The 17,617-nt window shown below is 44.5% G+C and overlaps 1 protein-coding gene across 2 annotated transcripts in view; it reads right to left on the bottom strand.

The window, feature by feature from the left end:
- Positions 1 to 17,617, bottom strand: part of LOC137534374 (uncharacterized) — a 45,498-nt gene that overhangs the window by 18,208 nt on the left and 9,673 nt on the right. Inside the window, exons 3-5 of one of the 2 annotated variants that reach the window (XM_068255854.1) lie at positions 11,482 to 11,723; positions 4,449 to 4,548; positions 1,986 to 2,090 (exon numbers count right to left, since the gene is read on the bottom strand). In XM_068255854.1, coding sequence (XP_068111955.1) covers positions 1,986 to 2,090; positions 4,449 to 4,548; positions 11,482 to 11,723 — 447 coding nt within the window. Of the gene's footprint in view, positions 1 to 1,985; positions 2,091 to 4,448; positions 4,549 to 11,481; positions 11,727 to 17,617 lie in introns of both variants that reach the window. The other variant, XM_068255853.1, reaches the window with a different exon arrangement.

The following is a 17,617-nucleotide window of genomic DNA, read 5'->3' as shown; positions in this document are numbered from 1 at the left end:
CTGCAACATGGAGCAATGCAGGTGCCATGCGCTGTAACACAGAGCAATGAAGGTGCCATGTGCTGCACCACAGAACAATGCAGGTGTTATGCGCTGCAACAAAGAGCAATGCATGTGCTATGTGCTGCAACACGGAGCAATGCAGGTGCCGTGCGCTGCAACACAGAGCATTGCAGGTGCCATGTGCTGCAACACGGAGCAATGCAGGTGCCATGTGCTGCAACACTGAGCAATGAAGGTGCCATGTGCTGCACCACAGAACAATGCAGGTGTTATGCGCTGCAACAAAGAGCAATGCATGTGCTATGTGCTGCAACACGGAGCAATGCAGGTGCCGTGCGCTGCAACACAGAGCATTGCAGGTGCCATGTGCTGCAACACGGAGCAATGCAGGTGCCATGTGCTGCAACACTGAGCAATGCAGGTGCCATGTGCTGCAACACAGAGCATTGCATGTGCTGCAACACTGAGCAATGCAGGTGCCACGCGTACTGCAACACCGAGCAATGCAGGTGCCATGCGCTGCAACACAGAGCATTGCAGGTGCCATGTGCTGCAACACGGAGCAATGAAGGTGCCATGCGCTGCAACACTGAGCAATGCAGGTGCCATGTGCTGCAACACAGAGCATTGCATGTGCTGCAACACTGAGCAATGCAGGTGCCACGCGTACTGCAACACGGAGCAATGCAGGTGCCATGTGCTGCAACACAGAGCATTACATGTGCTGCAACACTGAGCAATGCAGGTGCCATGCGCTGCAACACTGAGCAATGCAGGTGCCACGCGTGCTGCAACACTGAGCAATGCAGGTGCCATGCGCTGCAACACAGAGCAATGCAGGTGCTATGTGCTGCAACACAGAGCAATGCAAGTGGCATGCGCTGCAACACAGAGCAATGCAGGTGCCATGTGCTGCAACATGGAGCAATGTACGCGACATGCGCTGCAACACAGAGCAATGCAGGTGCCTTGCGCTGGAACACAGAGCAATGCAGGTGCCATGCACTGCAACATGGAGCAATGTAGGTGCCATGTGCTGCAACACAGGTGCCATGTGCTGCAACACAGAGCAATGCAGGTGCCATGCGCTGTGACACGGAGCAATGCAGGTGCCATTAATTTCTGTAAAACATATGGCCACTTGAGCTGCATAGTCTGCCCAACCTCTAAAGGCTCATACACACATCAGACAATAGTCTTTGGAAAATGAAAGATCACAGACCAATCTTACCACCCTTCATGTAGTATGAGAGTGGGTACTTATCCGTTAGCCGGGCGCATCTGGCAGGTGGCGCTAATTATGATTCCCCCTCCAGGCCGACATGGATAGTAGGGAAAGATGTAACTCTGGTGGAGTTTTGTCGCCACCTAGAGGATGCGCCCGGCTAACGGATAAGTACCTGAGAGCCATACCTTCACAGTCTTTTCTATGGAGCTGAACTCTCCATCAGAAAAAAATCTTTGCAAGATGCTGCACACACAGATGCTGTACAGACACAAAAGATCAGTATCTGCAAAAGATCTGTTCCTGCCAAAGATCCGTTCCTGCAAATTGCATTCATAGTCTATGAAATCTGCAGATCATCATACACACCTTGTTTAAATGACATTCATCTGCAGATCAGACAATCATCTGCAGATCTGAATATCCATCCTGGTGGATCTGATCTGCAGATGAATGTCTGTTAAACAAGGTGTGTATGTTGATCTGCAGATATCATAGACTATGAATGCATTTTGCAGGAACGGATATTTTGCAGGAACAGATCTTTTGCAGATACTGATCTTTTGAATGTCTACAGCATCTTTGTGTGCAGCATCTTGCAGAGATTTCTATCTGATGGGGAGTTCAGCTCCATAGAATAGACTGTGTAGGTATGGCTCTCAAACTACATGGAAGGGGGTAAAATTGGTCTGTGATCTTTCATTTTCCAAATACTATGGCCTGATGTGTGTATGAGCCTTTAGTGTTTACTTCTCACCTGTGCCGAAAACAAGAGGAACTTCATCTTGTTCAATCCCGATTATTTCTCCATCCTCATCCTCCAGTCTGACATTTTCCGGAGCCCCACTTATGTCTTCCGAGTCTGTGAATAAAAATGAGAATGATGCCGCCTGTACTGAGATGTATGAGAAGAGAATGGTCATATCTTTTGGCTGATAACACACTATGGGCTTGATTCATTAAGCTGAACCGCTAAAGCAGTGCAGCTTAATGTGAAGGAGCTCCCGCTATGCATGCCTTACATCTCAGTGCTTGCTGCTATGTAAGGCGCGTGCCTTCCATTAGTTTTGCGCGTTGCTTACATAGCAACGTGCATAACTTTAAATGCAGGTGGTCCTGTGAAGTAACGAGACCGCAATACTTCACTAGTGGCCGCTACTATACATAGTTACAGTAACTATGTTAATTAACATAGTAGCAGTCGCTAGTCAAGTAGCGCGGTCGCGATACTTCACAGGACCACCCACATTTAAAGTTATACCCATTGCTATGTAAGCAATACTCATAACTAAGGAAGGCACGCTGCTATGTAAGGCGTCCATAGTGGCCGCTTCCTCACATTAAGCTGCACTGCTTTAGTAGCGCTGCTTAATGAATCAAGTCCTATCATACAATCGGCTTGATTCACAAACGTTATTGAGCTCATCAGCACAAGTTAATTTTATCATGCGCATGCTATGCGAAATCCTGGCAGCGTAGAGTGTGCTCCTAAGTTACGAACAATCGTTTTCAGTGCCGCCCGCAATACTTGTAGCATGACCCCGATACTTCATTAGCGCGGCAGCTACTATGTTAATTGCCAGGACCACGCGTAGCGTGCTACGTGCGCTAAAATTCACTCACGCTGACAAGCACAATTACAATCGTGAATCAAGCCCAAAGAGCTAAATAGGTATTAGGGCTCCTGAGTAACCTGTGGGTCCCGTATTGCCTGGCCACAACTTTCTACTGATTGGGGGGGGGGGGGTAGAGATTCATGAAGTGACTGATTAACCTCTTCCCGATGTAGGTGATTGAAATCTACGCCCTGTTTTGTCATGTTATTATTGCCAGGGTGTAGATTTCAACCGTTCACTGTCGCCTGGTCTCATTGCCCCTGACGCTCTGGAACTGCTGCAGCCCGCTCACTCGAGTCTTTGAATGACAGCTGATCGCCATACACTGGTCAGGAGCCCATTTCATTAGCTCTCAACCCAGTGATCACTGTGAGCCAATTAGAAAATAGGAAAAGGACGGTTCTGGTCCTTAACCTCTTTACGACTGAGAGCGGTTTATAAACGGCATGCGGCTGTCCCTTTCTAGCCGCCAGCGGTGCTGGATACATGCAGCTGCCTGCCCCTCCTCTTCTCCCCCCCCCCCCCCACTAGTATCCCACGGGACCCGGCAGCACACTGTACTTGTACTACCATGAGTAGTAGCAGAGCAGCCAATTGCCGCTCTGCATGCCCTCTGCCTGTCACATGACCGCAGTGATCATGTGATCACTGCAGTCATAACAATCCGTCTGTGTGCCTCTCCTCCCAGGGATATACTACAGGACCCAGCTCTGTACTGTAGTCAGGTCCCATATCTAGCAGCAGAGCAGCCAATCGGCTGCTCTCGGGGTCACATGATCACTGTGATCATAGTGGAGCTGCAGGCTGGAAAAACGATCTGTTCTCATTAGAGAGAACAGATAGTTTCTAGTTAGTATAAAAAAATAAAAAAAATAATAGTAATAAAAAAAAAAAAAAAAACACAATTACAAAAAAAAAGTGGACCAGAATTCTTGCACAGGACAGAAGGTAAACGGAGAAATGCACCCTGTATGTAGCCTGTTTAACCACCTTACGACTGCCTAACGCCGATTGACGGCCGCAAGCTGGCTCCCCCAGGACCACGTAACATGAAAGACTCCCACAGGCTGAGGTGGACTGTGGGGAATGAACTGGCAAGCCAGTTGGTCCAACAATCTGGCGGGGGGTGGGCACTGGGCACGGTCATGGTTCCCTGTCTCGCGTGGCAGCCTGGTGGACCAGGCACCCTTGCACCTGACTGCCATGGCAGAGATGGCAGATAAGCTCCTTTGAAAGCACAGGCTGTTAACAATATGTCTGCTTTCATGAAAGCAGGAAGTAGAAATCATGCACATTTATTGTAGGATTTGTATCAGCTGTAACAAAGAAATGTTTTTCTTTAAAGGTTATTGTGCTGTTACTTATCTTTTAGAGCAGAGAGGAAGTTCTGAGTTCAGGCCTGCTTTAAAAAAAAATTGAAATAAAATAAGTTAGGCCATACATGTTGGCCAATCTGGCCATCAGGACAGGTCCCCATACATGCCTGCTCCCCCTGTTTCTCCTAATGCTTTCGGCTCTGGTATCCTTTAAGGGGCCAGAACCGTCCAGTACTGAAGGGGTTCAGAAGAATGTGTGACTGTCTGTATTTTGTGTTGAGTTTTCACCTGTGCTGATCTCTGCAGCCATCGCTTCTTCCTCACACGGCTCCTCATCCCTCGTCTCTTCTACTACCTCTTCCACTTCAGTTTTAATCACATTTTCATTCTACATAACATAAAATGATATGAACAAATAGACAGATGTCAGCAATAGTTATATCCTTCATATAAAGCAATAGAGACTTTCACACTTATTGCGGTTCCTTGTGGTGCAAAGGTAGTGTCCGAGGCGACACAAGGGTAACAGCGCATTACTGCAATAGCCGGACCCCAAATCACGTGTCACTTGGCCGAATGATGGCTCACCCTGCGCCCAAATGACCAGCGGTGTACTAAAATGTATGCTTAAAACATGTGCAAGGTAACGCCCACAGTGTGATTCTTAACCGCTCGAGGACCAGAGGTTTTATCCCCCTTAGTGTCCAGGCGATGTTTTACAATTTGGCACTTCACAACTTTAATGGTTTATTGCTCGGTAATACAACTTAACACCCAAATGAATTTTACCCCCTTCTCTTCTCGCAAATAGGGCTTTCTTTTAGTGGTATTTGATTGCTGCTGCAATTTTTATTTTTTTTATTTTCTATTAATAAAAAAAACAAAAAAACTTATTTTTATAAAAAAAAATATATATATATATTTCCATCCCTCCCCCATTGGTCCTAGACTACGTTACATAGACTACACTTTACATACATTATTATTATTATTATTATTTAGTATTTATATAGCGCCGACATCTTCCGCAGCGCTGTACAGAGTATATATTGTCTTGTCACTTAACTGTCGCTCTGAGGGGCTCACAATCTAATCCCTACCATAGTCCTATGTCTATGTATGTATTGTGTAGTGTATGTATCGTAGTCTAGGGCCAATTTAGGGGGAAGCCAATTAACTTATCTGTATGTTTTTGGGATGTGGGAGGAAACCGGAGTACCCGGAGGAAACCCACGCAGACACGGGAAGAACATACAAACTCCTTGCAGATGTTGACCTGGCTGGGATTCGAACCGGGGACCCAGCATTGCAAGGCAAGAGCGCTAACCACTACGCCACCGTGCTGCCCATAGACGTGTCTATGGCAGGGATTAGATTGTGAGCCCTTTCGTGGGACAGTTAAGTGACAAGGCTGTCCTCTGTACAGCGCTGTGGGAGATCGCAGCGCTATATAAATATATTCTCACCTGCAAATCAAAAAATCAGCCTGCCAGCTCCAATCGCGGACTGGCAGGCTGATCGCTGGGGCCCGATTTTGTTTACGGACGGGGGCTCGCGCTTGTGCAAGCGCAAGCTCCCGTCTAATCTCACTACTCGTTAGGTGATGCCATATGGCGTGACCAAGGAACAACAGAGCCACTCTGCAGCTGCCAATCTGCATTAAGCCTTCGCAGAGTGGTTAAACTCTGAGGTAGCAACCAGCCTTCCATGAGCCTGGTCTACCTGCAGCGGACAGATTTCAAGAAGTGAGCAGGAGAGCACATCAGCAGCCAGTGATCCATGACAGCCAAAGCTGTACTTAGAATTAGAGATGGTCACTGTGGGGGAACCACAGTAGCCTGTGTGGCAAAGACGAGACCAGGAGCCAAATGGCGCAGAATCGTAGGATAAATTAGCTCAATATTATAAGAGTAGTTATGCTCACAAAAGGTGGGTTGCAGAACCCGAAACCTCCATATATCGCATTCAGGCAAAACACAGTCCCCGCTCGGTACTCCAGGTACTGCCGGAACCAGGTGATCCTTTTCCTGGGGTCCTTACTAGCTGTGGATGACACCACACTATGCCCCCCCCCCCCCCCTGCCCTCTTAATTGTGCTCCCTGGACCCCTGCAGAGTTTTTCGCAGAGTAGTGTCTCACCTGTCCCATCTGGTGTGCTCCTCCATTGTTTCATGGTTCCGTGCAGTACAGTCTTCATCCTCCCAGGGGCATGTATCTCGGCGCGTGTTCTTATGTAATTACAAGCCACAGGTCACAGAGTAGATGCAGCCAGCGGTGGATAAAGATGGGGAGCACAGAGCCATGGACAGGCAGAGGAATACACCTGGCGGGACAAGTGACTCTGCAGGGACTTGGGAAGCACCGGGAAGTTGTGGGGGTGACTTGAGGGGCCTGGCAATTGACTCGGGGCACTGGGGTGCTCAGTTTGCCCATATGCTATCGCCCATATGGCCATCCTTTCTGATTACTCTGCGCCTGCCCTGATCCACTGTAGTAAAGATGATACAGAAATTGCAGTCCTTTTCTTGGTCATGATCTGCATAGGTACTAGGAAGGATACAAATAAAATCGGCGCCGGGAGACTTGGGCACAGGATTCAGCCGGTATATGGCTGATCCTGCTGCTGCACAAGTTCCCGGCCGCGCTAAATACTATTCCCCCTCCAGGCCGCCATGGATGGTGGGGAATGAAATAATTCTGCTTCCAGCAATTGCTGGAAGACGAATCATTGTGTTTTAAAAGTAACTTCAGCTCCGTCTTCTGACGGCGCCGGAGTTGCTCTGTGTGCGCTGCTAAAGCTGTAATTCCTATTACAGCCTATGGTGGCGGCGGCTGCGCCCGAATCTACTTGCGCTGTAATTAAAGCGCTCGACCAGGAACCCTCCAGAATGCCTGCACATTTATGTAAGAGGCATTGCACTGAGCAAAAGTACAGGGGGTGTGGCTAAGCTCCCCATAACCAGAATCGGATGTTTCTATGATCATTTTTTGATTGTATAACTGCCTATAGGCTTTTGATTGTATAACTGCCTATAGGCTTTTGATTGTATAACTGACTATAGGCTTGCTTTAAAGCATATGTGTGTATCACATTCTCATTAATGTAAATATAAGCAAAGCTATTAACATGCTAGCTAGGAGTTGCATTTTCTCTCTGTCACAAAGTAACACACTCTGCCTCACTGACAGGCTGCAGCTACGGTCTATTTCCTACTGGATGCCGCGATTACCATAACACCACATGTGACAGAGAGGTTTAATGATAGTTGTTGTTCCATACCTCCCAACTTTTTGAGATGAGAAAGTGAGACACATTAAGACACACCCCAGCCAGGGCCGGTTCTAGGAACCATGGGGCCCCAGGGCAAAGTTAATCCAGGGACCTCCCAACAGACACCCTCCGACCAAAAAGTGACATTAGAGGCCCTTTGTTGTAGCCACATTTCCCTCCTTGGTCCCTGACCCTGCTGTTGACCCTCCCAACTTAATTGTGCTCCCTGGGGCCCCTGCAGAGTCTTTGGCAGTATAGCTTCTCACCTGCCTGTCAGCACAGGTGAGATGCTACTGTGCTCTGCTTAGTCCTCAGGGAGCAACAGTTAAGATGGGGGAGACACCTTGGGGGCCCCAACTGGCTCTGGGGCCCTGGGGCAATTGCCCCCTTTGCCTCTATGGTAGCGCCGGCCCTGACCCCAGCCACACCCCTAATCACTGGAAATGCAACAGAGTACCTTTAGGCATTTGTCCCCTAGGTGGCTATAATAATAATGTATTATCCAACACAGATATAATCCAGTTATAAAAAAATCTATTTATTAGTAAAAATAGTAATCCTTATAACAGCAAACATGCATTCTCCACAAAACCCATCAACCACCCCTTAAAAACAAAAAAACCCAAGAGATGGCATAGGATACCCCGGAGATGGAACAGCCGCCTGCACCCTATACTCCCTGGGCCATATGCAATTCACTTTTTCAAATGAGTTTTCTCCTAGGAGATAATTTTTCATCTTCTATTTAAAATAACTTCCCAGCACTTTTCAACTGAAAAACTACCAAAAAGAAGGCGAAAAAGTGCAAGCAAAATCGTTTTCAGTGTTTTTTTGCTTTCTGGTGGCTTTAAAGACATTACATTGACAAATTCAAAAATATCACCTAGGAGAAAACTCAGGAGAAAAAGTGAATTGCATATGGGCCCCTGTCTCTGTCTAAACTATACTGGGCGTCCCCAGTGAGTTCAGAAAAATCCAAAAACTGCTCAAAAAATCAGAACTTGGAAAATGATGAAACCAGTGAAGCATGTTAGTTCCTGCATCTATGGTTCACTGTAATCATGACAGTCTAAATTCACAAAAGCCAGCTGAAATCCTTTAAAGGGAAAAAGTCCAGTTCCAGCCATGCAAAACCAACCCTGTAGGTAGGTCCTAGCACTTTCCTATACGCATTAATATTTTCAGACTTCCATCGATGGCCCAATCACAGCCAAATTGTTGCAGAGTTTATCACCAGACACCAAGATCAGTTCAAAAATAGATTTCTTAAGCGGCCAAGTCGCAGCCGCAGCTCATTGCCACATATATGTCAAGGTGTTTGGTTATATGGAATATGCATTTGCATGTTGTAAATGTGAAGCAAGTAAAGGTCTCACCCATCCATCTTTAGTGTGTGGCTGGTTGGTATCACAGCGGCAGTAGATCAGTTTGTCGGCTTCCCTTCGCTGTGGCAAGCTTACAGCATAAGCAGCATAGCACTGTCCATAAAAAGGTATGCAGGTGTAATAGATCAGTCTAAAATGGAGTAGTCAGCTTTGCTCCATTGTAGTAAGTTTACAATATGAGCAGCGTGGAGTCGTTGATGTAGGAGTAGGCAGAGTGGTGGTACCGGGGACCAATGTAGCTAACTAGTTTCGCCGTATGCACGGCGTCATTAGAGCAGCCATCTTGTCTGATCTCTCGAAGTTCCCCCAATTAAATATCCAAAAAGTGTGCAGCGGCAGCAGCGCACGTCTCCCCAGGCCACGCCCCACAGGCAAAGTCACCCCATCCCAGCAACCATCACACCCCTAATCACGCCTCCACCACACCCCTAATCATGCATACCACTAAAAATTGATAAGCAAAAGATGTAACTTAAAAATTCCAACCACACTGGTTCTTTATATTTTTTTTACTAGTCTTTCTTTATATTAACATTTGTAATTAAGAAATATATCAATTTAAACACTGGGAATAATGTTTGGAGCCAATTACAACATATTTCTCATTAGAAAAATAAATATATTTACATGAATCTGTATAACACTCCTGAAAGAGGGACAAATGAGGGGAAAAAGAGGGACAGATGGACATGGCTCCCAAAGGACTGTCCCTCCAAAAAAGGGATAGTTGGAAGCTATGGTTGTTCTTTGAAATGAAGGCAGATGCAAACTAATATTAATTTAACACCCTGGGGTTGTTTCACAAAGGTTACTTATTTTTCACCTTAACTGTAAGGAGTGCTAATGCAGGAGATAAACAAATAAGGAGAGATAATTCATGAGATAAATAGATAAGGAGCGCTAAACCATGAGTTATGTCAAATGAGGAGAGCTAAACCATGAGTTATGTCAAATAAGGGGAGCTAAACCATGAGTTGTGTCAAATAAGGAGAGCTAAACCATGAGTTATGGCAAATAAGGAGAGCTTAAAGAGACTCTGTAACAAAATTTTCATCCTTATTTCTTCTATTCTATAAGTTCCTATACCTGTTATAATGTGCTCTGTCTAACTGCAGCCTTTCCTAATTGCACAGTGGCTGTATTATCTCTGTTATATGATCTAATGTTCTCTCCTCAGTACAGATTCTCTTTAACCATGAGTTATGTCAAATAAGTGGAGCTAAACCATGAGTTATTTCAAATAAGGAGCGCTAAACCATGAGTTAAAGAGACACTGAAGCGAAAAAAAAATGATGATATTATGATTTGTATGTGTAGCACAGCTAAGAAATAAAACATTAAGATCAGATACATCAGTGTAATTGTTTCCAGTACAGGAAGAGTTGAGAAACTCCAGTTGTTATCTCTATGCAAACAAGCCATTAAGCTCTCCGACTAAGTTAGTCATGGAGAGGGCTGTTATCTGACTTTTATTATCTCAACTGTTCCTGGACTATTTACTTTTCCTCTGCTAGAGGAGAGGTCATTACTTCACAGACTGCTCTGAAAGACTCATTTTGAATGCTGAGTGTTGTGTAATGTGCACATATTATAGAATGATGTAATGTTAGAAAAAACACTATATATCTGAAAATAAAAGTATGAGAATATTTTCTTTGCTGCTAATCTTCTAGTAATTATTCATAGTACACAACCAATTCACTATATCATATTTTTTTTTCGCTTCAGTGTCTCTTTAAGTTGGATAAGGAGAGGTAAATCATGAGTTAAGTCATTTAAGGAGAGATAAATTGTGAGTTAATAAATAAGGTGAGATAATTTAACTGAAAATCTTTGTGAATCAGTCTCCTTGTACTCAAAATTCACACATGCAGCAGCTTGTGACGCAGACTGCAATCAAAAGCACCATGATGATGAAATTGGAGGATATTAGCCAATCCACCGAGATCAAGGTCCCTCTTATGAGTGTTGGTCACCACTCTATTCCCCACCAGTTGTGTAATGGGCCCATACGCAATTACATTTTTCTCCTGAGTTTTCTCCTAGGTAGCATTTTTAAACTTGTCAATAAAATGCCCTTTAAAGCGGACCCAAACCAAACATTTTTTTTATTAAAATATTTAGTTGCACCACTCTGACACATACAAAGATAAATAAACACTCCTTCAAACCTATGAGCATTTCAGTGCATGCTTTTCACCCTTCTCTTTTCATAGCTAGGGTTATACTGGGGGCAGCCATTAGCAATTCCTCCATTGCCGGACACCATCTACTCCACCAGTTTGCCGGAAAAATCCCGGCAATTTGAAAGGAAGGGAGGGGTTCCTCCAATAAATGTAAAATATTTTATATTTGTCATCATGCAGCTTAAAAAAGGCTGCTATTTATTATTATAATTTAGAAAATAGATTTCTTTTCTGAAATCTTGTATTTTTAATTTGGGTCCACTTTAAGCCACCAGAAAGCAAGAAAATTTTCACATTAGTACTTTTTTGTTTACTTGTTGGTACTTTTTTAGCTTAAAAGTACTGGAAAGTTTTTTTAAATAGAAGATGACAAATTATCTCCTAGGAGAAAACGTAGGTGAAAAAGTGAATTGCATACGGCCCCAGGTCTCTTACAGAATGGTGTTATACAGAGCCCTCCATACAGCAGATTTCTGTACCTTTACTTCAGTCTCTTTTCTCACAAAGTTGCTTCTCTGTGCAGAGAATTTGGAGTGACGACCCCTTCTAGGCAGTGTCTCCGTGGTATGGTGAACTTTCCACTTCCTTATTATTGAGCCGACGGTCACCACTGGGAGGTCCAAATACTTGGCTATTTTTTTGTATCCCTTTCCTTGTGCGTGCATTTGTACTATTGCATCTCTGACTTCTTTGGAATGTTCCTTAGTCTTTCTTTTTATACCTGCTAATCAAATTGAGTCCTTGTTAGTCAACCAATTTCATCTGAGTAAATTCAAATTCATAAACATGTGCAAAGACAATGCTTTAAAGATTCCACTCTACTATTAAAGTGCATTAAAGGGGCATTCACACTGCGTCAGTTGAGTTGCAGGATAGTTCTGCATGTCAACTGAATGCCTATACAATTCTATGGGCCTGTTCACATCTCAGCGTTGTGACGGATCTCGTTATTCTAACTCGCTGAATGCAGGCTTTGAATTAATGTGTATGGTATAATGCGCAGAGTGTTCATAGCAGCTCACACACCTTCGGCTTGAAGTTACCATGCACAAACAGCGCGGGTTAATATGAGCGTGCGCACGCTACGCACAGTCCTGGTAGCGTAGCCTGCGCTCTTCATTTACGTGCAATCCTAACTGCCGCGCGATGTGCTTGTAGCATGACAGCAATGCTTCACTAGCGCGACTGCTACTACGTTAATTAACGTGAAATATTGTGGTCCTGCTACAGATACATTGCAGGGCAGTTAGAAGGATCGCGCATAATTTAAGAGCGTACGTTGACAGGACTGTCCGTAGCGTGCGCACACTAATATTAACCCACGTTGTTTGTGGGCAGAAGCTTTCATGAATCAAGCAAACTAGACCAGATCCAATACATTTTTTTCTCTTAGATGATATTTTCACATCTTATCAATATAATGGGCTCAATTCACAAAAGCGTGCAAAGTGTTAGCACGCCTGTAAAAAGGCCCTTACCACGCCTAAAGGGCTTTAAGTCGTGCTAAGCTTCATGAGCCAAGTTATCGCGTGCAAAGTTTAGTGCCACGCGGTGTGCGCGGAACCGAAAACAGTGCAATGGGTGCGCCTATAGTGTTGCACCAAGTTAGCCCGAATCGTCGCATGCTGCAACGTTTTTAGCGCACCGCGCGGTGCTAAACTTTGCGCGTGAGAAGTAAAAGCTGTGGGTGTGCTAACTACTTAGCACTGTTGTTAGCACGCCCAAAGCTTTTAGGCATGCTAACTAAATTAGCAGGCTTTTGTGAATCGAGGCCAATGCCTTTTAAGCCACCAGCAAGCAAGAAAATACTCCGAATAATTTTGCCAGTACCTTTTTCACCTACTTTTTGGTACTTTTTCAATTGCAGAGTACTGAAAAGTTGTTTTAGTGCCCTTTAACACCAAGGCGGTGCGGTGTGGTATTTTTACCGCTCCCCACCGCCATGCAATGAAAGTCTATGGAGACTTTTATACTGCGACGTTACAGTGTGATGCGACGGAACTGACGTTTTTGCCGCATCCCCGATGCAGTTAAAGAACTACCTGCGGTGCCGCGTTGAGTTGTGGCGATGTGCGTCGGCCCCCAAAGTCATGTTAGTCTATGGCGATACGTGGATTCTTAAAAAAAACAAAACACTGACACGACGTTGCGGCGCGCATGCGCGGAAGTGTATTTAAACAATACACTTCCGCATACCCAAAGCAGAAAGTGATGGCAAGCGCGCGTCAGGTGCATGTCACTTCTTGCTTGGCGGTGGCCAGACAGGTAACTGTGCAGTGTTCCCTAAAGGCCTGCTTTTGACGGTGCAAAGCGGTGCGTCGGGCGCGACGTACCACATCTCTGACGCTGGTTTCTAGTGTGAAACCAGCCTTAAACAATGATGAAAAATTATCTCCTAGGAGAAACTTAGGAGAAAAAGTGAACTGGATTGGGCCTCTTATACAGAATCATGGTCTTGATTCACTAAGAGAAGAGCTCTTGCATCAATACAGTGAAACAGCTGACGCGTATTGGACAAAGAGGTGGCTCCTTAGTCATAGCTGACAAATGGTACTGCACAGGTTATAAAGATGTTACATCTGCCCACTCTTACACCTGAGACAATCATACAACAAGAATGCATACTAAAATACAATGCGCATATCAATTATACAGTATAAAATGTGGCTGCATAAATTGCATATACAAAACACAAGCAACAACACTTGACAGACAGCCTATTGGGCCAATCAGAGTGCGGGGATCAGGTCCCTTAACCACTTGAGGACCACAGTCTTTTCGCCCCTTAAGGACCAGAGCCTTTTTCTCCATTCAGACCACTGCAGCTTTCACGGTTTATTGCTCGGTCATACAACCTACCACCTAAAGGAATTTTACCTCCTTTTCTTGTCACTAATACAGCTTTCTTTTGCTGCTATTTGATTGCTGCTGCAAGTTTTAGTTTTTATTATATTCATCAAAAAAGACATGAATTTTGGCAAAAAAATGACTTTTTTAACTTGCTGTGCTGACATTTTTCAAATAAAGTAAAATTTCCTATACATTTGAGCGCGAAAGTTATTCTGCTACATGTCTTTGATAAAAAAAAAAAACATTCAGTGCATATTTATTGGATTGGGTAAAAGTTATAGCGTTTACAAACTATGGTGCCAAAAGTAAATTTTCCCATTTTCAAGCATCTCTGACTTTTCTGCGCACCTGTCAGGTTTCATGAGGGGCTAAAATTCCAGGATAGTAAAAATACCCCCCAAATGACCCCATTTTGGAAAGAAGACATCCCAAAGTATTCAGTGAGAGGCATGGTGAGTTCATAGAAGATTTTATTTTTTGTCACAAGTTAGCGGAAAATGACACTTTGTGACAAAAAAAAAAAAGTTTCCATTTCTTCTAACTTGCGACAAAAAAAAATTAAATCTGCTACGGACTCACTATGCTCCTCTCTGAATACCTTGAAGTGTCTACTTTCCAAAATGGGGTCATTTGTGGGGTGTGTTCACTGTCCTGGCATTTTGGGGGGTGCCTAATTGTAAGCACCCCGGGAAAGCCTAAAGATGCTCATTGGACTTTGGGCCCCTTAGCGCAGTGTGGCACTTTTTTGCAGCCTAACATGTGGTATTGCCGTACTCAGGAGAAGTAGTATAATGTGTTTTGGGGTGTATTTTTACACATACCCATGCTGGGTGGGAGAAATATCTCCGTAAATGACAATTGTTTTATTTTTTTTTACACACAATTGTAAAATTTCTCCCACTCAGCATGGGTATGTGGAAAAATACACCCCAAAACACATTATACTACTTCTCCTGAGTACAGCGATACCACATGTGTGGCACTTTTTTGCACCCTAACTGCGCTAAGGGGCCCAAAGTTCAATGAGTACCTTTAGGATTTCACAGGTCATTTTGAAAAATTTCGTTTCAAGACTACTCCTCACGGTTTAGGGCCCCTAAAATGCCAGGACAGTATAGGAACCCCACAAATTACCCCATTTTAGAAAGAAGACACCCCAAGGTATTCCGTTAGGAGGATGGTGAGTTCATAGAAGATTTTTTTTTTTTTGTCACAAGTTAGCGGAAATTGATTTTAATTGTTTTTTTTTTCACAAAGTGTCATTTTCCGCTAACTTGTGACAAAAAATAAAATCTTCTATGAACTCACCATACTCCTAACGGAATACCTTGGGGTGTCTTCTTTCTAAAATGGGGTCATTTGTGGGGTTCCTATACTGTCCTGGCATTTTAGGGGCCCTAAACCGTTAGGAGTAGTCTTGAAACCAAATGTCGCAAAATGACCTGTGAAATCTTAAAAGGTACTCATTGGACTTTGGGCCCCTTAGCGCACTTAGGGTGCAAAAAAGTGCCACACATGTGGTACCGCCGTACTCAGGAGAAGTAGTATAATGTGTTTTGGGGTGTATTTTTACACATACCCATGCTGGGTGGGAGAAATATCTCTGTAAATGACAATTGTTTGATTTTTTTTTACACACAATTGTCCATTTACAGAGAGATTTCTCCCACCCAGCATGGGTATGTGTAAAAATACACCCCAAAACACAATATACTACTTCTTCTGAGTACGGCGATACCACATGTGTGACACTTTTTTGCAACCTAGGTGCGCTAAGGGGCCTAACGTCCTATTCACAGGTCATTTTGAGGCATTTGGATTCTAGACTACTGCTCACGGTTTAGGGCCCCTAAAATGCCAGGGCAGTATAGGAACCCCACAAGTGACCCCATTTTAGAAAGAAGACACCCCAAGGTATTCTGTTAGGAGTATGGTGAGTTCATAGAAGATTTTTTTTTGTCACAAGTTAGCGGAAAATGACACTTTGTGAAAAAAAAACCAATACATATCAATTTCCGCTAACTTGTGACAAAAAATAAAATCTTCTATGAACTCATCATACTCCTAACAGAATACCTTGGGGTGTCTTCTTTCTAAAATGGGGTCACTTGTGGGGTTCCTATACTGCCCTGGCATTTTAGGGGCCCTAAACCGTGAGGAGTAGTCTTGAACCCAAATGTCTCAAAATGACCTGTGAAATCCTAAAGGTACTCATTGGACTTTGGGCCCCTTAGCACAGTTAGGCTGCAAAAAAGTGTCACACATGTGGTATCGCCGTACTCAGAAGAAGTAGTATAATGTGTTTTGTGGTGTATTTTTACATATAACCATGCTGGGTGGGAGAAATATCTCTGTAAATGACACATTTTTGATTTTTTTTACACACAATTGTCCATTTACAGAGAGATTTCTCCCACCCAGCATGGGTATGTGTAAAAATACACCACAAAACACATTATACTACTTCTCCTGAGTATGGCGATACCACATGTGTGACACTTTTTTGCAGCCTAGGTGCGCTAAGGGGCCCAACGTCCTATTCACAGGTCATTTTGAGGCATTTGTTTTCTAGACTACTCCTCACGGTTTAGGGCCCCTAAAATGCCAGGGCAGTATAGGAACCCCACAAGTGACCCCATTTTAGAAAGCAGACACCCCAAGGTATTCCGTTAGGGGTATGGTGAGTTCATAGAAGATTTTATTTTTTGTCACAAGTTAGTGAAAAATGACACTTTGTGAAAAAAACAATAAAAATCCAATTTCCGCTAACTTTTGACAAAAAATAAAATCTTCTATGAACTCATCATACACCTAACAGAATACCTTGGGGTGTCTTCTTTCTAAAATGGGGTCACTTGTGGGGTTCCTATACTGCCCTGGCATTTTACGGGCCCAAAACTGTGAGTAGTCTGGAAACCAAATTTCTCAAAATGACTGTTCAGGGGTATAAGCATCTGCAAATTTTGATGACAGGTGGTCTATGAGGGGGCAAATTTTGTGGAACCGGTCATAAGCAGAGTGGCCTCTTAGATGACAGGATGTTTTGGGCCTGATCTGATGGATAGGAGTGCTAGGGGGGTGACAGGAGGTGATTGATGGGTGTCTCAGGGGGCGGTTAGAGGGGAAAATAGATGCAATCAATGCACTGGGGAGGTGATCGGAAGGGGGTCTGAGGGGGATCTGAGGGTTTGGCCGAGTGATCAGGAGCCCACACGGAGCAAATTAGGGCCTGATCTGATGGGTAGGTGTGCTAGGGGGTGACAGGAGGTGATTGATGGGTGTCTCAAGGTGTGATTAGAGGGGGGAAATAGATGCAAGCAATGCACTAGCGAGGTGATCAGGGCTGGGGTCTGAGGGCGTTCTGAGGTGTGGGCGGGTGATTGGGTGCCCGCAAGGGGCAGATTAGGGTCTAATCTGATGGGTAACAGTGACAGGTGGTGATAGGGGGTGATTGATGGGTAATTAGTGGGTGTTTAGAGGAGAGAAGAGATGTAAACACTGCATTTGGGAGGTGATCTGATGTCGGATCTGCGGGCGATCTATTGGTGTGGGTGGGTGATCAGATTGCCCGCAAGGGGCAGGTTAGGGGCTGATTGATGGGTGGCAGTGACAGGGGGTGATTGATGGGTGGCAGTGACAGGGGGTGATTGATAGGTGATTGACAGGTGATCAGTGGGTTATTACAGGGAATAACAGATGTAAATATTGCACTGGCGAATTGATAAGGGGGGGTCTGAGGGCAATCTGAGCGTGTGGGCGGGTGAT

This window comes from Hyperolius riggenbachi, chromosome 10 (genome assembly GCF_040937935.1).
Source record: "Hyperolius riggenbachi isolate aHypRig1 chromosome 10, aHypRig1.pri, whole genome shotgun sequence".
Taxonomy (NCBI): domain Eukaryota; kingdom Metazoa; phylum Chordata; class Amphibia; order Anura; family Hyperoliidae; genus Hyperolius; species Hyperolius riggenbachi.
Note: the sequence above shows the minus strand (reverse complement) of the source record. Positions and strands in the feature narration are given on the sequence as shown.